The sequence below is a fragment of the Kogia breviceps genome, chromosome 17 (genome assembly GCF_026419965.1).
Source record: "Kogia breviceps isolate mKogBre1 chromosome 17, mKogBre1 haplotype 1, whole genome shotgun sequence".
Taxonomy (NCBI): Eukaryota; Metazoa; Chordata; class Mammalia; order Artiodactyla; family Physeteridae; genus Kogia; species Kogia breviceps.
Window position 1 is genome coordinate 71,654,389 of NC_081326.1, and position 24,614 is coordinate 71,679,002.

General features: G+C 51.5%; 1 protein-coding gene across 5 annotated transcripts in view; it reads left to right on the forward strand.

The window, feature by feature from the left end:
* KHDRBS3 (KH RNA binding domain containing, signal transduction associated 3) overlaps nucleotides 1–23,488 on the forward strand; it is a 659,142-nt gene extending 635,654 nt beyond the window's left edge. Inside the window, exons 10-17 of one of the 5 annotated variants that reach the window (XM_067017879.1) lie at nucleotides 15,535–15,577; nucleotides 16,111–16,336; nucleotides 17,427–17,488; nucleotides 17,978–18,054; nucleotides 18,134–20,292; nucleotides 20,660–20,819; nucleotides 21,121–21,205; nucleotides 23,264–23,488. Coding sequence is in view for 3 of the 5 variants with exons in the window: in XM_067017880.1 (XP_066873981.1) it covers nucleotides 4,783–4,873; nucleotides 15,535–15,557 (114 nt within the window). In the remaining 2 variants the exon portion in view is untranslated. Of the gene's footprint in view, nucleotides 1–4,782; nucleotides 4,874–15,534; nucleotides 15,578–16,110; nucleotides 16,483–17,426; nucleotides 17,489–17,977; nucleotides 18,055–18,133; nucleotides 20,846–21,120; nucleotides 21,206–23,263 lie in introns of those variants that run through there. The other 4 variants (XM_067017878.1, XM_067017880.1, XM_067017881.1 and 1 more) reach the window with 4 other exon arrangements.
* Nucleotides 23,489–24,614: the final 1,126 nt, after the last annotated feature.

A 24,614-nucleotide genomic window follows, 5' to 3' on the forward strand; every position in this document is an offset into this window, starting at 1 on the left:
TAGAAATGGCGTGATAGTAATGATGACCTCACACGGTAATTTTGCCGGCAAGTTTTTAAATGGTTCAGTAGCTTGAAATTGGCCATGGTGGGAATATTTACCCCATGTGAATGGGCAAATGGATGGATGGATGAGTGAGTGCGTGAAGAACGTGGTGACAACAGCGCGATGGGAAGAGGCCAGCGGGGGGATGAGTGCTGCCTGGTAGCTCTAATGATAATAAAAATGGACGTCATTTATTGAACCTTTCAAGTAGTACTTTACATGAGCGCTATATATGAGTTAGCAAGTCTCTAAAGTAGTTAATATCTTCATAGTTTACGGATGAAGGCACGGGGGGATTAAGAAAAATTCCCATTTATTGCACACTTGCAAGAGGCGAGTTTCAACCCGCGGCAGCGCAAGGCCAGCAAGTCCAGTTGTGGTCGCCTTAGAAGATTCCTGGCTACCGACTCCTGCCTGTAATGGTCCAGGTTGATACGTCCATCCCTCCTGCCCTGAGATCACCATTACTCTGTGTGTGTGTGTGTGTGTGTGTGTGTGTGTGTGTGTGTGTGTGTGTGTGTGTGTGTGTGTGTGTCATCTCCTTGCTTTACAGTTTTTATAACTCATTTTTATATCCTCAAATACATTTTCATTTTACTGTTTATATAAATTTACATAAATGTAAAAATACTGGATATATTCTTCTGTAACTTGCTTCTTTCACTCAAATTTTCATTTGAGATTCATCTGTATTGATGCGTTCAGCTATTATGCTATCACTTTCTCTTCTGGATGTTCAACTGTGTGAATAAATCATAATGTGTTTATTTAGAAAAATAAAGGTAGCCTTGGCTTCTGTACTTTCAGGCAGAGCTTTCTTGGGGACGTGGGGAGCGCAGCTCTGGGAATCGGGGCTGGTCAGGAATTCAGGAGACAGTCCTCTTGCTAAATTTTGCTTGAAGGCATCAATCTCATCAGAGGCATGCGGGACATTTTATTTGCCCAGGTAGAAATAAAGTGGTCCCCCCAAAAAAGGATAGAAAGGCCAGCTTGACTCTCTGAAGGCCTAGAAAAACCAGTGGTAGAAGCATGACCTGCATTTCCTTTTCTCCTATTTGTACTACAAAGTCTCCCCTTAGACACAGTCCTGCCCTGTGGGAACTTAATGTCTAGATCAGATCAACAATTCACGTGATGAGCGATGGCCCAGATGAACTCAGCATCTTCTGTCCTGAGCTCTGTCTTGGAGGGCGTTCGAATTCTGTGCACTTACAAGGAGCCCGCGTGGAGGATGCATGACGCCGCAAGATGAAAGGCCGCCCCTGAAGAACCCCACAGCGGATTCGTCGGGATCACCGCCCCGCCCCACCCTTCCGCATACCGTTCCCCCCTGTTCCATTCCGTTCTGTTTGCTGCACAAATTTTGACTGTCCCTCCAAAAGTGCCCTGATTCCCCACCCAGGCTGCGGGCTGTGGCTGAAAAGCTGTCCTCTGAGACCTTCAGTCACTCATCTCTGCTGCAAGTTTACTTTGGAGCTGTTGGGGCTGCCATGGAGACCTGCTTGCTTATGTCAGCAGTGGTTTCAATACATCATCCTTAGACTGACTGACTGAAGGGTGGGGCTAGAGGGGGAGGGAGAAACCCATCAAATGCTGGTTGTGGGTAAATGTCAGGAAAGAGGTACATCAGCAGAAATAGCCAGGGCACATTTAGGAACTTTCTTTTGCTTGTAGCTTTGGTGTGAATTTCCAAACTCAACTTTGCAATTTCAACCCCAGTGTTTGTTGCAACTTGCAGGATGTAAGGACCTAAGAGGAGAGAAGGTCAACAGTTCAGTCAGCTTTTTAATGTGTGCATGTGGTTTTGTTGTTGTTGTTTTAATTACAAGTGCACAAATGGAGGGCGTCAAAAAAAAAACACAAAACCAAAACCAGGGTAGGATTTCTGGTTTGAGCACTGGGCAAATGCTGGGAAAAATAGAATTCCCAGTATTGGTGTATTGCTTCCTCTGCCTCTTGCAGACTGAGCTGGTCTGACACTTCCCTAGAAAACCCCTCGCCTCTGCAGGCGCACTGCCCTGCTCCCTGTGCTGTGGCAGAGAAGAGTAAACATAAGTGCATTCTAAGCCTTTGCTTTGCTCACCGGCCAGTGGGTGAGCTCACTATACTGAATAAACCATTTTCTTGGCTACCTTTCTATTTTTAGTATTTTCCACTTTCTAACTATCAAAAACAATAATTCAATGAACATTTTTCCTTGGATTCTTAAGTCACTGGTATAAGTTTTTCTCTGGAAGCCCATCTTCCTTATGATACATCCCACGCAGGACCGAAGACCAGAAAGTGCTCAGGAAATCCATGTGGGATAAATGAATGAATGAAAAAGTGAATGCTATTGAAGGATTGTTGTTTTGTACAAAATTTGCTTAGATTTGCTTATATATTTATACACTTATTTGCTCACTATCTCTTCTGAGGGACTTTCCGCTTTCAGAGGATTTTTTTGTGTGTGTGCCAGAAACTCTTCCTTCAGAATTTCCTTCAGTGAAGGGCCACTGGTCATAAATGCTCTCCGTTCGAACTTCTCTGGAAAATGTCTTGATTGCATGCTCCGTTTTAGAAGATTTTCGCTGAATATAGTTTTAGGTTGACAAACGTTTTCTCTCAGGACATTTGTGATATTATCTTATTGTCCTCTGCATTTCACTATTGCTATCCAGAAGTCAGCTCTCAATCTGTGATGGTTCCATGAGAGGGAATCTGTCTTCCATCTCTGGAAGCTTTTAGAATCTTTGTTTTCAGTGTTCTTCACTTTCATCCTGGGTATTTTCTTGTGGTAGGTTGAGCTTCCTGAATCCTGACCTGTCTTTCATCATCTCTAGAAAATTCTTAGATTTTCTCTTCAAAATTTCTTTTTCCCCATTTTCACTGTTCTGGAAATTTGATCATAAGATTGTAAGCCTTTTCACATGAGTCTTCTTGTTTTTTTAATCTTGCTTTTATATTTTTCAGCTTGGTCTCTTTATGCTACATTTTGAGGCAATTTCTCCAGAATTATCTTCCTGTTCATGAATTCTCCCATCATCTGTAGCCAATCTGCAATTTGACCTGCTGAATTTTAAATTTCAATTATTATTCTTTCAATTTAGAGAAGCACTGCTTTTTAGATCTGCTTGTCAATTTTACCATCTCATATTCCTGTGGATAGTTTCTTTTATTCCTTTAAACAGTAAATGTATAAATGATACTGTGCCTAATTATTTGTGGGTCTGGTTCCACATTAACAGTGTTTTGTTTCCTTAAGTGTTTTGAGATCTTTTTTTTTTAAATTGTGAATTCATGTTCCTTGGATATTTATCTGTAGAAATTCTTCCAGTACTGGAATGAAGTTGCATTTTTCTAGAAATGATTCATATTTGCTTTACTTTAAAATGAATTCTAAGCTTGTGATTGGTTATGGACTAAACAATGTCCCCCTCAAATTCATATGTTGAGGCCCTAACCCCCAGTGCGACTATATTTGGAGATAAGGTCTTTAGGGAGATAAGGTTAAATGAGGTCATAAGTGTGGAGCCCGAATCCAATAGGACTGGTGTCCTTATAAGAACAGGAAGAGACACCAGAGCGCGCTCTCTCTCTCCACGTGTACACAGAGGAAAGGCCGCGTGAGGCAGAGAGAAGAGACGTCTCACCAGAAACCAGCCCTCCAGGAACCTCGATCTTAGGCTTCTAGCCTCCAGAACCATGAGAAAACAATTTCCATAGTTTAAGCCCCTGCTCTGTGGCATCTTGTTATGGCCGCCCTTGCAGACAAAGGGTCTCGGCGGAAGACAGTGGCGTGAGCTGCTCCATCAACCCAGAAGCAGAACCCCTCTCTCCCCGAACTCTGTGTTCCAAGTGCCAACCCAGGCCCGGGCCCGGCGGGGGAGGGAGGCCTGTGTGTTTGGTTGCTGAGGAAGAATGAGGAGACATAGTAAACTGATGTTTTCAGCCACTGAGCTCTGGGGAGGGCGCTCTGCGGGACAGGTGACCTAGTCAATGAGAACTGACCTTTGTCTCCCGTCTCCTCTGAGCTCAGGGCACACATGTCAGAGAATTAAAGGAGAGGCTGGTGGGGGAACTCCTGTCTTGGCTATCACCTTCACATCCGCAGGTTTTAGGGATGCGTGACAGCTTCATCTCTCACTCACTGGGGACTCAAGTCGGCAGTGTCCCCCCTCTGCCCCCTTTTCTTCATTCAGACACAAAGGCTTGGACCAGTGGTTCTCCGAGTTCCTCGGGTCCTTTGCAAACCCAGCCTCCGGTGTTTCCCATCTTACTAGGACCTCAGGGAGCTAGGAACAGAAATCTAAAGTGCCACCCCTGGACCTGTGAGTTTGGTCTCAGCTGGGACTGGAGCACGCCTCAGGCAGGCACTGACCAGAGACTCGTGGGGGGCAGCAGGGAGCCCTGCGTCGTCTTGGGAGGTTCTGCTGCCTTTTCCCCCAGCCAGGCCAGTGGACGGGTAGGGCCTCTGCACAGAGGGCACCAGGGCAGGGGCTTTGCAGCTGAGACCACAGTGTGAGGGCAGCTGACCCTTGAACAGTCGGGAAGTTTGCGCCAGCACAGGGCCTGAGGGGAGAGCAGGAAGGGAAGGATGGCTTGCGGCTGGAGACGAGGGAATGGAGGGGGCACAGGTCAGAGTGGCAGCAGGGCCCGTGGCACGGACAGCCTTCGAAGCCATGGGGGGAGTCAGGCGCCTTCCTCGACGGTGATGAGAAAGCGACGAAGAGGGTCATGGTTTGTCTTCTGCTGCAGGAGGTCACCGCTGACTGCTGTGCAGACACCGGCTCTGGGGAGGCGAGAGCGGGCGCTGGGTTAGAGGGGCCTCAGGAGCCACGGGAATCAGGTCAGTCTCCCTCCCACCTCTGCATCGCCCACCGGGGCGGGGAATCGGGGCTCAGCAGGGGTCGCCCGTAGGAATTTGAAGTGGGGATTCGGGTGTTCGTGGATGTGGGAGGGGCTGGGGAAGGGAGGGCTGGAAGGGGGGTCAGAGGGCCACCCTCGGGCGCGATAAGCTGGGGCTGGTGGGAGATGCAGGACGCCGAGCCCGTCCAGCGGCTGGACTCGGATCAGGGAAGGGAGGGGGCGTGGCTCCTGGGAAACAGCCCCGCTGTGGCGGCCGCTGACCCGCAGGCTCCCTGCCAAGTGCCGGGGTCTTCCTGGAGGAAGCAAGATTTCTTTGCTGAGTTGAGGCGGCTTTTCTTTCCTCTCTGGACTCCTTGGCCCTCGTTTTTGTTCCTCATCGCCGCTGCTTATAAGGTAAAGAGATAGAGGTGCAAAATGCAGCCGCAGCAGCAGGTGCCACCCCTCACCGAGCTCTCACTGTGATAATCAACGTACGAAGGATTTAACACTTCCACGACCTTATGATATGTGTACTGCTAAACCCGATTTATAGAAGAGAAAACTGGGGCTCAGATAGAATAAGAACTTGTCCAGGGCGCCACATCCAGTGAATGCCGTGACAACTCAAAAGCCTGATCCCAAGCTTGGACTTGTGTCTCCTCACCGGTCTGCTGCTGACCGGGAGTGGGGACACGATAAATGCATCTCCGTAACTATACAGATCACTTTCTTGGAAGTAGGCCTTGCTTTTCCCTCCTGGGAGCAAACTCTGCAATTATTGCTACAGGTAGTGCTGTCGTTTCTTAACTCGTGTCAAGATCAACTGGCTAGTCTCCATGGCTCTAGCTCTCTGCGAACTTCAATCACGTGGCAATGATCAAGTCTCTCAGCCCAGTAACTGTTTTCCTTGCTGCTCTCTTTCATTTCTCCTGTTCCCCTAGTGAACTTGTAAGAGAAGCGGGTGAGGTGACCTAGAGTAATATGAAATTCTGCATCCCAGGGGCTCTGGAGAGATGTTCGGAGCCACAGCCGAGCTCTCCATGCACCCTGCTGAGAAGGAAGGGCAGGCCGAGGGGTTCCAAGGGCCCCCGGGGACGGGGGTGGGGGGACCCAGATCTGAACCTCGCCCTGACTTTGATGGCCTTGACACCTTTGAAAACGTCAGGCCACTTATTTTGTCAGTATCCCTCACTTCAGGCTGATGTTCCCTCAAGGCTGGGTCAGGCGCCTTTGACGGGAATGTCACAAAAGTGATGCCACACTCGTGGCTTCAACTTGTCCCATCAGTTGGAACGTCTGGGTAGGATGGGATGTCCGGAGCTTCTTTACTTCCCATTTCGAGCAAATTTTGTGAGGAGATTACATTCAAAATGTGTAAATAGCCGTTGCTCAGGAAGGCCTGATTCCTTTAAGACAAGGGTATCTAGAAGCCAAGGGCTGCGTGAGAGGTGTGCTTGGTGTTAGTGAAGTATGGCTGCCTGGTGGCATCAGACGTTTATATGGATGTTTCTTTCTTTCTTTCTTTTTTTTTTTTTTTATTGCGGTATGCGGGCCTCTCACCGTTGCGGCCTCTCCCGTTGCGGAGCACAGGCTCCGGACGCGCAGGCTCAGCGGCCACGGCTCACGGGCCCAGCCGCTCCGTGGCACGTGGGATCCTCCTGGACCGGGACACGAACCCGTGTCCCCTGCATCGGCAGGCGGACTCTCAACCGCTGCGCCACCAGGGAAGCCCTGGATGTTTATTTCTAATCCTATCTGTATGTATTGAAAACTATGAGTTGGGAGTTCCCTGGCTGCCCAGTGGTTAGGGCTCAGCGCTTTCACTGCTGAGGGCCTGGGTTCGGTCCCTGGTCGGGGAGCTAAGAACTAAGATCCCACAAGACATTCAATTCCAATCCGACCCCAGAGCGTTTAGTCTAGCTTTCACTCGTCCTGTATTTGTAAGTCCAGTGGCGAGAAACCTGACTTCCCTCCGTCCTCCTTAACGTATTCATTTATTTATCACCCCTCCTGTACGTGAACTCTCCTCTGTCCATTCCCACCACCTCCCCCAGGCTCTGACGTCTCCTGTCAAGCTGACCCACAATGAAGCTGTTCTCTTTCCCCCAGTTTGGGTTCCACCCCACGCTGGCTGTCCCCACGCCAGGGTGCCCTCCTCACCCTTTCGGGCTCTGACACCTCACACAAGGCTCCCCTCTCAGGTGGGCAGCTCGTCCTGTGCACACTGCTTTTCGATGATCTCTTTATGTATTTGTTTTCCCCACTGGGCTCAGCAGCTCTGCAAAGCTTGGAATGTATCTAGTGCATCCTTATATAGTGTTCCTTGTTCCAATGTCAGGTACACAGAAGGCACTCAACAAGTGCTTGTTGGGTGCATGAAGGAAGGACAATGTGGCTCAAGGCTCAGAGGTGTGAAGGAGGGAAGGAGTGAGTGGGTGGGTACTGAGGGAGCAGAGCCAGGAAAGAGGCAGCAGGGGAGGGAGGCCAAGGTCAGACCACAGAGAGCTCAGGACTCTGTGGAAGGAGGCCATTCCCAGGCCTCGGGACAACAGAGTTCATGGGCGTCTTTTGGTCTGAAAGGGACAGGTCAGCTCTGCACTCTGGAAGCAGCCCTCTGGCTGCCTCCCTGCCCCCCGACCCTGAGGATGCACTGGATGGGACAGAGAGGAAAATCCAAGGGCCTCCAAGGGGCCCAGTAGCGATGCCATTGCTACCTTCCACCAGACTTCTTTTTTTTTTGCCGTACGCGGGCCTCTCACCGCTGTGGCCTCTCCCGTTGCGGAGCACAGGCTCCGGACGCGCAGGCTCAGCGGCCACGGCTCACGGGCCCAGCTGCTCCGCGGCACGTGGGATCTTCCCGGACCGGGGCACGAACCCGCGTCCCCTGCATCGTCAGCCGGACTCTCCACCACTGCACCACCAGGGAAGCCCCCACCCAGACTTTTAGTCCCAAGGTTCCTTCTGCAAATGGAAATGCAGGCCCTCTCAGATGTGGTATTTTTGATGTTCTCATGTATAAATGCATTAAAAGGAGAGCTTCTTTTCATACTTCATCTACTTTCTTGTACAATCTCAGCTTCATTTCCAATTCCCCACTCGAGTGTCCTCATTTCCTCCTTGATGGATTGTTTGATTCCATCCTGACTGACTTGGCTGCTGAAGGAAAGCTCTTCAGGGCCGGTTTTCTTTTTTTTCTTTTTCAATCTTAGAAGCAGCTGGGGAATCTTGGTAGGGTTCGGTGAAGGTGATCTGTTTTCAGACCCTATACATCATCCTGCCCCGGCCTGGTTTGGGGCTGACTGTGGACACTTTACAAGAAAACTCAGGGGGCTTCCTTGGTGGGGCAGTGGTTGGGAGTCTGCCTGCCAATGCAGGGGACATGGGTTCGAGCCCTGATGTGGGAAGATCCCACATGCCGCAGAGCAACTAAGCCCGTGAGCCACAACTACTGAGCCCGTGAGCCACAACTACTGAGCCTGCTCTCTAGAGCCCGTGCTCCACAACAAGAGAAGTCATCACAGTGAGAAGCCCACGCACCGCAACGAAGACCCAATGCAGCCAAAAATAAATAAAACAAATAAATTCTTTTTAAAAAAGAAAAGCATTAAAAATATATATATATCTTAAAAAGAAAACTCAGGGCTAGGACAAAGGGTTACTGGGTGCGACGTCCTATGGCCATTGTCTCTGCTCTGATAAATGCATTTGCTTTCTTCTGGAGAGAGACGGTTACTATTGACTCCACTGTTCTCCATTTTTGCCTTGACGGCTAGGTTGCCCAGGCTGCCATCCTTTCATTTATAGACACATCTTCCTTTTACAGACCAGAGACAGCTTAAGGATGCTGTCAAGAACCCAGGTCCTTTCCTTCTTTCTACTCTGTCTGCTTCGTGCATTTTGAAGTCCTCCATGTCACAGGATTTCTGCCCTCCGCACATAGCCAGATTAAAAAATCAAGATTAGAAAAGACAGGGCTGAGGCTTTCTATTTGTGCATCTGTAGCTTATCGGAGAGAAATGTTCCTCAGAAGCCTCAACAGGGTTGCCCTCCACTCTCACTGGCTGGCGTCGATCACATGACCACTCTTAGCGGCAAGGGAGCCTGAGAACTTGAGGACCTGCCTTTAGAACCTCTCTCACTGAGAAGCAGGTTTTGCTGGTCAGGAAGGAGGGAGAGAAAGGTAGCTATTGGATGCAAGTAGCTTCCTGTGCCCAGCACTCGCTGGCCAACCTCCTCTTCCACCCATCGTGGGAAAGGCTCTCCAAGGAAGCACGCTTGCTGGGGCCACTGGCTGGGGACGAGTGAATGCTCCTCCCTGCCTTGGTGCACTCTCTTCCCTCTCGCGAGAGTACGAGCCGCGTGATTGCCTCCCCAGGGTTGAGGTCGTTGCATGCTCAATAAATCTTGATGAAATGAACAAGACCGGGGCTGAAAACGACAGCTATCTGGGAAAAACCCTGTTAGCATCAAACATTGCCAGGAAAAATGCCTTTTGAAACGGACCTTGTTCTGGGGAGAAGTTTGCCATAAGGTCCAGTTCAGATCACCAGACCAAGGGAGTAGCTGGGGACTTGGGACTTTTTCAAATCTTCCCTGGAACCCGTGGAAATAGGGGGTTGGTGGGGTGCAGGTGCAGCTGGGGAGAGTGGAGGGGCTTCCCACTTTAGAGCGTGAGGAAGTGTGTCAACCTTGGGGGTCTGGGTCTAATTTCTGTGACGTGGTGGGAAACATACAAGCTCGGGTTCACATTTGGCTCGTTAGCCACCTGTGCCAGCCTCTGATCAGAGCGCTCCTCAACCAGAAACACGGGGATAATAGCAGCCTGCCTTTCCTGGCTATTTCACAATCTACAGGAGAGAGCTCTAGAATAATTACCACATACTGGGATCTTTCAATAAATGTTAGTGACAATAATAACAAGGAATATTAATACTAGCTATTATTGTTCTTAAAAGCCAATTTGCATTTACTGTGTGTTCAATGAATTATTCTGGCTGGTTTAATTTCCTTTTGATGCTCAAAAACACAGGAAAGTCCCGACTGCAGAGAGGAAGTCTCACTCAATGGACTCTGTGCGTTGAAGAGTCAATAAGGGCAGGGAAAAGGCATTTTTTTGCCTCACGTTTTTATGATCTCATCATCTGCTCTGGTTTTTAGATGGGAAAATGTGATTGTCAATTAAGAATCTGAAAAACAGTTCCCTTTGTTAAACACACACACACACACACACACCATAAGCACCGTATTTCATGCTATATCAGAGCTGCTGCCGGCTAGCTGAAATTTACTGCCTTGGGTTGCAGCAGAGAAAATTTGCAGCTGGATTAATACCCCTTTCTCTGGTAGTAAATCCATTTCATACATGTGGCCATATTTTCGCCCAAGTGAGGCAGCAATGGCTGCTATTTTGAAGTCACCGTAGGAAAACCGGGGATAACTTCCAAGGCACTTGGAACCTCCTCTGTGAATAGTGTAGAATTGCAACATTTTCCTGGGGAGAGGCACTTTGGAAAACTTGGCCCGGTCACTCCAAAGATGGGAAAACTGACGATGGGGCCTCTTTAAGCACACTTCATCTCTCCATCTGGCCCGTCCCTTACCGTGGCCTCTGAGGACACATAGGACCATCCAGAGAGCCTCCTGGGGCCACCCTCCTCTTTGCTTCCACACTCTGGGAGCTCTGGACTTCTCGTGGCCTCATACACGCGCTTCCTCTGTCTGGCCTCTCTTCATACTCTTAGAGGCATCTTCTAGGTTAGACCCCTGTTGTGTGCTCTCATCACCCAGAACGTCTCAGGCAAGGCCCCCTCACATGGACGTAATGAATCGTCACATAATCAGTCACTTAATGTTTAATGCCTGCCCTCGCCACTAGTGTCTTCCTTGTGGAGACACTAACCTCCCTGAGGACGAGCGTCCCCCCAATCCCTTGCCCCGAGCGTCGGTGCATCTTTGTGGAAGGAGCGAATGAATGATAGGTGAATGAATGAATGAAAGGGCCAGATGTGGGGACACACAACAATAGCGTCTGGGGGATGGTAAGTAGCTCGCTGTATTTGGAGTGGAAGGTTCTAGGGGCTCATGGAGGGAGGGGAGCTGCAGGAGAGGCAGCTGGGAGGGCTAAGGACACTGTGTCTTTCAGGGTCTGGTGAAGGTGCCCTTGACGCCGGGGTGACGTGGCACAGTTGGGGTGTGGGTTACAACAGGGCTTCTCACACCTTATTGTACGTGAGAATCCCCGGGGGACGGTGTGACAGTTCAGACGGTGTCCTGTAGGTGCACAGTGGGGCCTGAGGTTCTGTGTTTGTAACAAGCACCCAGGACCACAGCTCTAGAATCATCCCTCCTGGCAGCTGGTGGAGGATGGCCTGGAGAGCAAGGAAGACAGACACAGAGACACCAGTTAGGAGGTGATGGAGATGGTCCAGGACCAAAGAGATGAGGGTGGAGGCAGAGCTGGGGGGTGGGGGCGGAAGTAGAGGCTGAGCACTGAGGCTTGGAGGGCAGGCCAGCAGGACTCAGTGACCACCCGGAGGAAAAGGGAGTTGCTCCGTGTATCAGTGTCCGAGTTGTGTACTCAGACGCGGAGTATCAGTGTCCGAGTTGCCGGTTCTTGCATTTTAAAAAATTTATTTTATGTTGGCGTAGAGCCGATTAACAATGTTGTGACAGCTTCAGGTGCACAGCAAAGGGACTCAGCCACACATACACACGTATCCGTTCTCCCCTAGACCCCCCTCCCATCCAGGCTGCCACATAACACTGAGCAGAGTTCCCTGTGCTCTACAGCGGGACCTTTTTGGTTTTCCTTTTTAACTACAGCAGAGTGCACATGTCGATCCCACACTCCCCAGCTATCCCCTTCCCCACCCTCCCCGCTTCCCCGGTGACCGTAAGTTTGTTCTCAGTCTGTGAGTCTGTTTCTGTTTTGTAATTAAGTTCATTTGTATAACTTCTTTTTAGATTCCGCATGTAAGCGATATCATAGCTATTTCTGTGTCTGACTTACTTCACTCAGTATGACGATCTCTAGGTCCGTCCACGTTGCTGCAGACGGCATTATTTCATTCTTTTTTATGGCTGAGTAATATTCCACTGTATAGATATACAACACATCTTCTTCACCATTCTTAAAAATTAGTGTTTAGTGGCATTGACATCACTTTTCAGTGCTTGTGATTAGTATATTTTAAAATGGAAAGAACTAAAAAAAAATTAATAAAATGGAAAGAACTCCATTTTGTTGAAAATAGTGGAGTATAAATCCATGCAGCTGCTCTCCACACCCCAGCCCTGGGGGCTCACACAAGATCCAAGACCCCAGCTGTGGGATTGGAACCCTGACCCTGAACCCAGCTCCCTTGTTTGGGACCCAGGCCTCCCAGACCTCTCTCCTCTTGGCCTCTATGCCATCCCTTGGTCCCCGCCCCCTATGCCCTGTTTTAAGGAGATGAGCCAGCCAGGGGGGCCAGACAGTGAGTCCTGTCTCCTCCATCAGCCTGCAGCTCAGACCCTCCTGGAGTCCTCGGTGGCCCAGATGCTCAGGCCCCCTTACCCCCCAGCATGATATTGACAGCTATCTGGGCAGAAGCCACCTGTGACAGAGTCTACTCTGCTCTTCCTCCCTGCTGACAAAATAGTAAAACTCTCATTTTGTTAGTGGGAGCCCTGACCTGCTGAGAGGTTACCTTGCTCACCGCCCCCTGCAGATGGGTTTGTCCACAGGAGTGAGTTGAACCAATGGACAGGCTTCTAGAAGTGCTCCTTGCATTCCCCATTTCCCTTCCTGCTACCTGGAATGAGGATGTAGTGGCCGGAACCCCGCAGCCATGTTGTATGGAGCAAAGAAGCAATCCGTGACCCCCCCCCCCAGCTGCAGTGCTGTCCCCTTATTTTTTGACACCACTAGCTGCTCGTGTGGGTCTCTTACATTCAGTCTTATCAACTTGGTGTTTTTCTGGGGCTTTTTTTTCCACGAGAGAACCTCATTTCTCTCTCTACAGGACCCTTGACTGGTTCTGAACCTGCACAAGAGACTTTGGGCCTCTCAATTCCCTGCTCTCCCTTTGCTCTGGGAACACCCAGCCCCAGTTCTCCCCGTGGCCCACAGATGGCTGCCTCCTGTCTCCACTGGCAGACGGAGCGGCCCAGGTGTGCCAGGCATGGTGCTAAAGTTCTCACCTATTTTGGGCCGGTCATTAAACTGCTCCTAGGGGTAAGAAGTAGTTGCATTTCCTTACTGGTGGGAAAGTGGCCTCCAGGAGATTATATAACTTCCCCAGTGTCCATCATTTGTTCACTCAGTAATCATTTGTGGAGCATCTACTATGCAGCAAACATTGTTTTTTTTTTAAATTTTTTTTTTGTTTATGGTTGCGTTGGGTCTTCGTTGCTGGGCGCGGGCTTTCTCTCGTTGCGGCGAGCGGGGACTACTCCTTGTTGCGGTGCGCGGGCTTCTCACTGCGGTGGCCTCTCGTTGCAGAGCACGGGCTCTAGGTGCACGGGCTTCAGGAGTTGCAGCGCGTGGCTCAGTAGTTGTGGTGCACGGGCTTAGTTGCTCCGGCATGTGGGACCTTCCCGGACCAGGGCTCGAACCTGCATCCCCTGCACTGGCGGGCGGATTCTTAACCACTGCGTCACCAGGGAAGTCCCCTGTTTTAATTGTGGATGGCACCCACAACGTGTCACTTTCTGAGACAGAGGAGACGCAGAGACACAGGCTTGGTCATGCCATGTCTGAGTCAAGTTAGGACACCCAAGGGGGATGCTAGGTGTGCCTCTGGACACGGGGGTCACCCGGCAAAGCCATGATGGCATCATGAGTGGAGCCCAGCTCTTCCCTGCCTGGTGAGGCCTTTGGAATCAGGTGGGACCACAGGGGAGACGAGAGAGAAGGAAAGAAAAAAACCTCCTCAGGCAGGTCTGGCTCAATTTGAAAATAAATAACCAGTTTCCTAAGGGGAAAAAGGCAAAAACTTTTCAACCACCTCAAATAAAAGATCTCAATCTAATTCTATGTCCTCCTGACAGCTGCGGTGACGGCCTCATCAGACGGTCAGTGGCCACACTGTCCAACTTGAAGAGTTTTCTGTTCTTATTTCAGAAAATGAAGGTGCCTCGGGCACCGTGAGTTTGGCGTGTGGAGCTGGGGCTGTTTCTATTGACCTCTCTGTGCCTTAATGGCCCGGCATTGATTGGAGCTATCGACCTCTTGGTTTCAAATAATTGACACGGTTTCCAGTGGATCCAGATAATTAAGACTTCTCAAAGGGCGACCGACAATTTGCAATGCAGTGTGGGCAACCCACGCTGGTGGACATGAAAGCAAAAGCTGGTCCTGGTGGTCCTCTGATTCTTGCTAATGGAGCCTTAGAAAAATCATTTTGCCCTCCTGACCCCTCTTCCCCAAGTTATCAAGTGACCGAGGGGAGTGATTCTCATTTACTGGAAAATGCCTGGGGCTGGAGTGCGGCACCGGGGAGTGTGGTCTGTTTCTCAGATTCATCCCTCGGTCACTCACAGGGGCCCGGCTGTGGAACTCCCAGGGGGTCCACGGTAAGAGGTCTTTCTGCTTCGAGTCCCTCTCTCCTCTAAGGCAGCCTTCTCTCTGTAACCAGCACGGTCTTCTTGGGGCCTTTATTCCTCTGCTTTCACACCTCCGTTGTGTTCAGAATGAACTGAAGTCCAGGCTCCCATGGAGATTGGCCCCAGTTCTTTTTTTTTTTTTTTTTTTTTGCGGTATGCGGGCCTCTCACTGCTGTGGCCTCTCCCGTTGTGGAGCACAGGCTCCGGACACGCAGGCCCAGCGGCCATGGCTCACGGGCTTAGTTGCTCCGCGGCATGTGGGATCCTCCCGGACCAGGGCACGAACCCGTGTCTCCTGCATCGGCAGGCGGATTCTCAACCACTGCGCCACCAGGGAAGCCCGGCCCCAGTTCTTTGCACCTGCGCATTCTACATCCACACCCCCTGCCCAGAACCATGTGGATGCAGTGAGTGTATATCCTTACACCTTGACTTTGGGCTTGCCTGTGTGAATTTCTTTAGCCAATGGGATGCTAGTGAGTGCATCTCAGATGGAGGCCTGAAACGTGCTTGCACGGTTGGACTTGCCTCTTGAGGTTGTGATCTGCAGAAAAGAGCATGCCCTGGGCGGCTGCAGGTCCAGGAGGAGGAGAGACATGTGGCAGAGCCGAGCACAGGGTACATAGGCTAAACAAACAGCACCACAGGCCATGCTGCAGGACTGAGCGGTGTGAGAAGGTGACTGTTGCTGTAAGCCACAGAGTTTAGGGAGTGCTTGTTACACAGCACTGTGTAACAATAGCTGAGAGGTAATGACCCCATTGCATTATGGTTATTTATGAGTTTGTTTCCCTTCTAAGACAGATATTGAAGGCAAGGACCACACTCTTCCTCACCCCAAATACAGCCCAGGGTCTGCTATACAACGGAGCTCAGAATTTGCTTGTAGAACTGAAATAACCATGTGAGAAGCAAACCAGGAAAGGAGAAATAGCTTGGGGAGGGGTGCATTGTTTATACAACAGGTGTAACAATGACAACAGTACTTATTGAGCACTAGCTGTGTGCCTCGTAGTGTTCTAATGTTTTTAAATCTATTTTCTCATTTAACCATCATTACCCTTGTTTGCTTTTCAGGCGAGGAAGCTGAGGCTCAGTGACGTTACGGGGTTTGCCTGTGGTGAGTGACCACTAAGGTGAAGGAAGGCCCACGCCTTCCAGCTCCTAGCTGAGCATCCCTCCTTTCGTGTGTACAGTAAGGACTGGCCTGCCCCACCTGCTGGGACAGAATCTTCCCAGTAAATGCTGTAGCTCACCAACTAGAGCAGGGTGGAACCAGGATTTGAGCTGGTTTCTTTGTTTTCAAAACGCTGCCGAGCTGGGGGCGGGCAAAAGCCTCCAGGCAGAGAATGAGGGGGAGAGCTTCCTGAGGAGAGAGGGTGCAGGGTGCAGTGCTCCGTGGGGCTGTGCTGGATGGAGCAGAGGACGTGGAGGGGGGCAGGGCGCTGACCGGGAGATGCTCCCTTGGGCCTGGGTTGAGGAGATCTTGGTGAGCACCTGGGTTTTATTCTGTCTCCTCTTGGTAAAGCCTCTGCCCCTGAATGTGCAGGAGATAAACACAGCCCTCATCGTCAGCTTGCTGTTCTTTGGATCTGCTCTGTCCTGAGGGGCCTGGCTCCCAGGCTGACCTGACTTCCTGATCTTTGATCACAGCCCCTGGAACCAGCTGAGATCCATCTTCGTTTATGAGTCTGCCTCCCAGGATCTGTCTGGTTCATCTGTGGGCACCCAGAGCCCAGCGCACGCCCATCACAACAGCAGACAGTCACCGAGCACATGCAGGGTATCTACCAGCACCCTCCCTGCCCCCTGCTTGACTCACTTAAGCCTCAAAGAGCCATCAATCCCACTTTACAGAGAAGGAAACTGAGTCGTGGAGGTAACTGTCAAGGTCGTGCACTTGGTAGGTGTCGGGGCCAGGATTTAGCCCCAGGAAGCGTGACCACAGGGCCCAGGCTCTTAACCACCAAGCCATGCTTGTCAGATGAATACAGGATCCGTCTCCCGTTTCCCCTCTCCTGTCCTCCCCTTCCTTTCCTCCTTCCCTCCCCTCCCTTCCCCTTAGGTACTCAGCTCCCTACAGGAGGCCTTTTTGTGAACCAGCACACGTGCCCTTCTGTTGGCCAGGTGTACCTCTCACCACATGGTGCATGGCTTGGGCAGTGGGGACTGGGGCCTGGGTTTCAGTTCTCTTCAAACTTTCCTTCAGGGCACAACACTGCCCCCCCCTCCCTCTGCTGTTTTGGACTGCTGACCCTCTGGTTTGGTGTCTCATGCGTGGCTATCTTCCAGCCTCCCCCCCAGATGGCTGTTGCTGCCCCCATCCATGGTGGCGTGGTGGGCAGGGAGGACCCACAACTTTCTCCCCAGTCCCAGAATCCAGGCTGCAGTACAAGGGTGGCCCTAGCTGGGGACAGCAGGGAATGGGGCAAGCAAGGTTTTATGTTGAGATTCTACACCATTTAGTTTGGAAAAAAGATCACACTTTCTTTTAAGTTTCAGATGTCATCCTGGAGTCAGACAATTAGACAGAACTCCTGACCAGCCCTTCTGCTAAACATTTTTGAGAATTAACAAATGTTACCTGTTGCTCAAGCCTTCTCACTGCCCTTTGCTGAGAGTGTCCCAAACCGTGATAATGAAAACGGCATCCCTAGAGCCTAGAGCTCTGCAGTGTACAACCTGTGCAACTGTATATGGCAGCTCTGACCCTGACGAGTTGCAATGTTTTTGAGCCTTGTTATCTTCACCCATAAAGTGGGGTTTTATAGTCCCAGGAGAAATTGGTTAAGTATTAACTGATATATTACTATTGCTGTTATGACTTCAATTCTGATAAAAATGATTAAGATACTGATGAAGACACTGGTATTTAGAGAGGATTTAGGCTTTTCCAGTGGGGTTCCTTCCAAATTTTCTAACTGCCTTGGTACAGTCACAAAGCAATCATTAGTATCTGCATTTGACAGGTCAGAAAGTCGACCCGTGCTTTACTTCATGACTGAGGATGAGGCCATCAGGAAAACCGAAGGTACCATATCAACTCGCAGCGTTCTCGGTCAGCTTCTTATCACTCCACATCTGGCTTCCTGAAGCCATGGGGATGGTGGTGATGAGGACAGTGGTGGCAGTGATGTGTGTTCTTGTTCAAACTGTGCTTTTGTTGGAAAGGCTTATTAAATTGCCTGTCATTGTTCCAGATTTATTGCTTTAATTTATTTTGGCTTTTTATACACAGGAGCTGCATTTTCCTTTGTTCTACCTCAGTTTCAACCTGCCTGTCGGGTATAAAAATGTTTATATTTTTATATTTCATCCTCTATCGTTTTCTTCTCCGGTGCCCGATGTTAAGAAAATGATTTACTTTGGACTTGTGGGTCAGCAGAATGTGAAGCCATCTGTATCTGTAGTACTCACATGTTTACAGATAAAAAGAAATACACGGACATGACTACTGAAGACCCTGGAATCCTGACGGACGAGGCACGATTTTCAGGAGACTCTCTCTCTTCTTACCTAGACAACCGTCATCTCGTTCTAGATCACCCAGCATGGCAGAATTCTCCCTCCACCCCCTGTGCGACGCCCACTCCCCAGGTGGGTCTCTGGGCCTCTGCAGAGCCCTCTGGTCACCGGGGGTCAAGTCTGGACTCTGCCTTTCCTCCCGGCTCCGCAGGGGCTGCCCATGAATTGACTACGCCATCTCAGAAAGAGCGGATAAGGTCCTCAGCACAACGTGCCATTCGTAACTTTTATAAAACATACAAGTACTAATTTTATGTGGGGAAGCCACTGGGGGAAGGAGAAAGGTAAGAAAATAAGGAGGGAAGGGAAGGTGGCAGGGAGGGAGGAAGACAGACCAGAGCCTGAGGATCTGAGTTTTGAGAGACAAAAAGCATGAATTCCTGTTCTTCCCTTCCTTGTAATCTTCTCTGCAGGAATGTGGGGACCCGTGCCCCCCTCCCTCACCAGCCCATCTCCTGTTGCAGTGTATCCTGTGATCCTCCCGGGCCTGGCCCGTCCCGCGGACCCCTTCCTCAGGCACGTCTTGTCTCCCTGTCTCCCGCTTTTGCCTTTAGAGCACCTACAGCGACATGTCTGGGGTCAGCCTCGCACATCAGAGAGCCAGAAAGGAGGGCTGGTGTGGGGGTGGCTTTTGGCTGCACTTGGGTTTTTATTGCTGCACGCAGCCTTTCTCTAATTGTGGGGAGCAGGGGCTACTCTTGGTTGCAGTGCATGGACTTATTGCAGTGTGCGAGCTTCAGTAAGTTGTGGCACACAGGCTTCGTTGCTCTGCGGCATGTGGGATCTTACAGGACTCGAACTGGTGTCTCCTGCATTGGCAGGCGGATTCTCAACCACTGGCCACCAGGGACGTCTGGATCTGTTTCTTTTACTTTAACCTTTGCTTCCCGTTGCTTTTGTTCACTAAAAGGATACTGTCTCTACATAATGGCCTGCCCCGGGGAACCCTGCCCCTCTGCCTGAAAGTTAAACCAAAGTGCCTTTGTTCAGGGAAACATCCGCACCCTGTCCACCTGTGGGTGGCTGCAGGAAAGAAGAAATTAACACATCCCCTCCCCGAGGCTGGCCATTCCAGGGGATATTTGCAGAATTTACGGGCCTTTTTACTTTACTTCCTCATTTCCTCCCCCTCTCCGTGCTAAAAAAGAAACTGGCATCCAAACCCCGACAGGATGGTTATTTTGAGATTTTAGTCTGCCGGCTTCTTCCCTGCCTCAACACCTCGTCTCCGACTCTTTGGCCTGTCGTGCAGCACGAGCTTGGACTCGGTAACACAAACAGGCGGAATAAACCACAAGCCGAAATGCAGAGCAAAACCAACCACAGCTTCCACCTGCAGGGACTAGCGCATTCTGCCTGATCCCGGAGAGAACAAAACGCACACACCTGGGTGGCTCTCGTTCCCCTGCGGGGCTGGAACGCCCTACCGCGAGGGAGGAAGCCTCCCCTCCCCCGGGCTGTGTGAGCAGCAGGGGGCAGCCCAACCTGGACGGGGGCGTCAGCTCTTTAAAGCAGGGCTTGCAAACCTTTTTCTGTAAAGGGCCAGGGAGTAACTGTTCAAACTTTGTGAGTCGGGCCGGAAGATCTCCTCCTATCTACTCAGCTCAGCCACTGGAGCAAGAAAGCAATGGCAAGCCATCAGCGAGTGCGTGTGGCTCTCTCCCAGTCAAACTTCATTCGCAAGCGAGCAGACTGGGTCCACTGGCCTCACCCTGCCGCCCCCTGTTCTAGGCATCTCAGGGCTCCCACCCCGGCCCCTCTGATGGGCGGGCAGGTGTGACCTGCCGCCCCAGGACGCGCTCGCGCGCAGCTGGCGGGAGGGCTGGACTCTGACCTGGGCTGGGGCAGTGGCCGCTCGTCTGAAGGGTCGCCTGAACTTGTCTGCGCGCCTTTCCTTCGGCACCAGAGCACGAGCCCTGTGAGGGCAGGACCCTGTCCCGTGGGCCGTGGATTCCCGTTCCTGGCCCTCCACTCTCGACTGTGTGCCCTTAGCCAAGGGCCTCAGCCTCTCTGAGCTGGGCTCCTCTGCCAGCAGAAAGCACGGAGGAGAGGTGCTGAAACCAGCGCGGGGCACGGGGGGAGGGGACGCGGTGGCTGAGCTAACGTCGAGGGGCTCATGTGAATATGGAGGGAGGTGGCTCCAGGCAGAGGAACCAGCGTGGCTACAGGCTGGGTGGTATCAGCTTTGCTGGAGACTCTGCCTTTATAGAACGTTTTTTAAAAAAAAGAAAAAACAGTAAGAGGACCTCTTGCATTGATACTGGCCCATCAGGCCTGCCCACTTCAAGGGACTCGTGAGGCCCCTACAAGGTAAAGCATGTGCAGCTGGGACCCAGGGGAAGGTAAGCAGAAGCTGGGGGTCAGTATCTGGTTGTTCGCTGAGTCCAGGAGCTCTTAGCCCTCAGGTGTTTGACTTGCTGGAGCTAATTTGCCAGGGGAAGGGGGCGGGGATGGAGGTTTTTGCCCTGTGGCCTGGGCTCTCCTCCCATTTGTGGACCAGGGCTGAGTCCTGCCGGGAGGGAGGGGCCCTGGAGACGGGATGGAAGGCCCGCAGCCTGCATGCAGGGGCAGGGGAGGCTGTGTAGCTGGGCTCTGCTCCTACACCCCAGGAGGGCCCGGCCTGGCCTGGCACGTCTTTGCTAGCAGAGAGCATGACCCAGAGTGTTGGCTCCTGCAGCCCCACGTAACACAGAGACATGGGCCAACGAGCCAGGGAAGTTTACTGCTAAAGGATCCAACTGCCTCATCGTCCTCTCTGACCCCTCTGACTGTGAGGCCCGGGAAAGCCGGGCAGAAACCACCTACAAATCTGGGAGCTACGCGGCTCTGGCCCTTTGGTGGGTGTATTAGTTTCCTAGGGCAGATGTAAAAAGTTACCACAAAGTTGGTTGTCTTAAAACAAGAGAAATTCATTCTCTCGCGGCTCTGGAGGCCAGCGGCCTGAGACCAAGGTGCCCAAAGGCTTGGCTCCTGGACGCCCTGAGGCTCATGCCAGGCCTCTGGCTTCCAGTTGCTGCTGGCAAAGCCTTGGTGTTCTTGGCTTGTAGATACCTCAGTCCAAGCAGTGCCACTAACTTCACGTGCTTTCTCCCTGTGTCTCTCTCTGCCTCAAAAACTCCCTGTGCTTTGTCTTATAAGGATCTGTCAGTGGATTTCTGGCCCACCTTAAATCCAGGATGATCTCATCTCAAAAAAACTTCTGCAAAGACTATTTTCAAATAAGGTGAATGCACAGGTAGGGAGTTGGGACTTGGACCTATTTCTTTTGGGGACACAGTTCAACCCACTGCTGTGCATGTGTGTCATCATGAAGACACCCTCCATCCCCCGTCTTTCCCTCCTCCTCCCCTTGAATCCCTCCGGGTGTCCTCTGGATGTCCCCCTCTCTCCAGAGACACCCCAGGCCTGACTCTAATTCTCCCTTCGGTACTTCTTTTGGGGGTCTTCTGCATGGGTCTCCACTGGGAAAGACATCCCATTAGTCTGGTGGCCACAGCACAGTGTCCTGGGGCTGGGCTGGGCTTTTATTGAGGCTTAGCGGATGAGAGGCCGGCTGATGAGCCTCTCCAGGAGGCTGATGAGATCAGAATCCGTTACCGCCCTTGTAATTTTCTTGTTCTGAGGAAAGACTTTTCTCTGGGAGTGAGTTTTCCCATTAAAGATTTTTTAAAACAGCCTAAAAGCTCTTCTCAAAAACCACACCTAAAAACCAGAAGGCTTCCCTCCAGCCATCTTGATTCCTGGCAAAGAAAAACTAAAAAGGCAAAGGAAAGAGCATAAACCGAGAAGGAAGCACTTGAGGGTGGATTCTAACTGCTGGACTCGAGGGGCCAGGGCTTGTCTGGTGGGGGGCATGCAGACTTCTCCCCCTTCTGTTTTTGTCTAGACTGGTTTTTCTCTATTTTTTGATATTTTTTATTTTTTGCAGTACCCGGGCCTCTCACTGTTGTGGCCTCTCCCGTTGCGGAGCACAGGCTCCGGACGCGCAGGCTCAGCGGCCACGGCTCACGGGCCCAGCCGCTCCGCGGCATGTGGGATCTTCCCGGACCAGGACACGAACTCGTGTCCCATGCATCGGCAGGCGGACGCTCAACTACTGCGCCACCAGGGAAACCCTTCTCTATTTTTTTAAAGATGGGGAGAGTATTATTAATCCTGTGCCAGTGGCTTTGGGCAAGTTGCGGTAGTCACTAGGGCCTCGGTCTCCTCTTCCAGAACATGGAAGTAATAACACTCGCTTTGCAGAATGGTCTAGAGAGTAAATAAGATTGCAAGAGTGTCCAGCACAGTGCCTGGCGCATAAGCAGCGCTCAGTTGTATTTATTGCAACCTTTTAATTTCATGAGCTCTTGATGAAATGGGTGCAATTCTCTTTTCCACAGATTTGAACACATCTCACAAATGTTACGTCACTAGTCCAAACTCGCCCAGCTGGGCGGGAGAGATCCCAGTTCCTGATCACCTCACCCCTGCCCTCTCCTCATCCCCTTCTTCCTCAGCCGTTCCCTATCTGTAAAATCAGAGTTTATGCTCGGGATTGGAGCAGAGATGGACAGAGGTCACTTTGTGGAGAAAGCACTGGATTTGCAGTCAGGAGCCTAGAGTCGAAGTCCAGCCTCTGCATGGAGTGAAACTTGGGCAGTGCCTCCCTGTCTGGCCCTCTTTTCCTCCCCTGTGACCAGCTGCGGTAGGACCACCCGCCCTGGCCACCTCTTGGGCTGCAGTGAGATCATGCAGGGGGTTTGTGCCCTGCTCTGCGCAGGCTGCTGTAGGTGAGGCACAGAGCCTTACAGTCGGTCTGCCTCATTTCAAGCCCGGGTGTCATCAACATACTTTGCCCATCACTAGGAGGCTGGAGAGGGCCCCCACCTGCAGGCGGTTTTCCAAATCCTCATTCCTGACTCAGCACTCTGCTCTCTAGAAAGGAGCTATTGCCAATTTTTCTTGTCTGCTTCCTTCTCCCCTAACACCAATGATCAATGATAGATATCTTTAGTTTTTATCATTCAGTGTTCCTAAAGGGAGAGAGAAATCCCCCCCCCCCCAGAAAACATGCAGTCCTTCATGCCACTGGACCTTTGCACATGCTGTTCCCTCTGCCTGGAGCACCCTTCCCCCATACTTCACTTAAGTCCTACCCACCCTCCAACCTGTAGCTCATGTCGCTTTCCTCTGTACCCCTGGGCTGGCTGTGGCCTCCCTGCTTCTTCCAAGCTCTGTGCTGGGGGCTTTCATTTCCTGCCCACATCAGTCTCAACTCCACCCATCTTTGTCCCTGCAGTGGACAAGCTGTATCAGAGGGACCCACTTCTTCTGTGTTCTCAGTCCCCACTGCCACGGGGCAGCAGAGTGAAGGAAGGTGGCGTTGCTCATCCGTCTCTGCTCCAGGCAGCCTGGAGGACCAAGCCACGGGGGTTCAGAAACGCAAATCAATTTACGTCTGCTTCAATTTAAGCCCATATTCTGGTCTAGTGGGGACAGAGCTGTTTCTTAGCCAATAAATATTAATAAGAAAAATAAACCAATCTTCTAGGCTTCCTTCCCTCAACTGCCACCCCAGAATCATACACTATGTACTGCCCGAGTCCATTTTGACACCTGTGATAAAGTGGGCTTCAGATTTGGAGAGCATTTCTCCTGAAAGGCTGCAGCACTGCGCGTTTCCCGTACAGTCACCCCCCACCTTTTCCTGTCTAGGAGGAAGACCTGACTAGAGGTTCTCTACTCTGGGGCCTCCCGTCACTTTTTCTGACAAAACACTGACTTAAAAAAAATTCGACCCTTACCACAAAAACCTAGAAAAAAATTCTATACAGCAAGAAGGACACGCTCCCCGCAGAGGACAAGTCGGGCTGTGATCGACCCCCTCCAGTGACCCTTGTGCGTGGTGCGTGGTCTTTCCCCTGCGGGGACCAGCCCCCTCTCGTTGCCCGCCGATCCCCACCGACAAAACCCAGCTGCTCGCTGAGGGCCCAGGTCAGGATCTGGCTTCCTCCATGCCTCTCCAAGCGTCATTCCCTGTCGCCTCCCTTCGCTCGTTAGTCGGGACTAACGAGACGAATCTTCTCATCTTCCCTGCTCTCCACCCAGCCGGTTCCCCTCTTGCTTCTCCCACTGTTACCCACCCAGGGTAGCTTTAGCCCCCAGCTCAGCAAGCCACAACAGAGGTTTTCCCGAGACAGACGGACAGAAAGACAAGAAGACAGGAGGATAGATCAGAAACCCACCTCCCACAAGCCAGGGGCTGAAGCATTTATGCGCTGAGGACTAAGGCAGCAGGGAGGTCCCGGCGGGGGGGCGGGGCGTGGGGAGCGTGGGGGGCGGGGCGTGGGGGGCGGAGCGTGGGGAGCGTGGGGAGCGTGGGGAGCGTGGGGGGAGGGGATTGCAAAAAGGTGCGGCAATCGTTGTTCTGCGCAGGCGTAACTAAGCCACGGGCCTCTGCACGTTCAAAAATGAAGGCGCTTGGCACGAGCGGAGGGTGGAGTTTTCTGCCCTCTGACGTCAAAAGGTCACTCAGCGGGCACTCGCGCATGCCCAGTGGGAGGGTGCGTGGTCCCGTGCAATCTTAACCAGCTCAGCTCCAACAAGACGCAACTGAGTCCACGTTCCAGCAGAACCACTCGGGTAAGCAT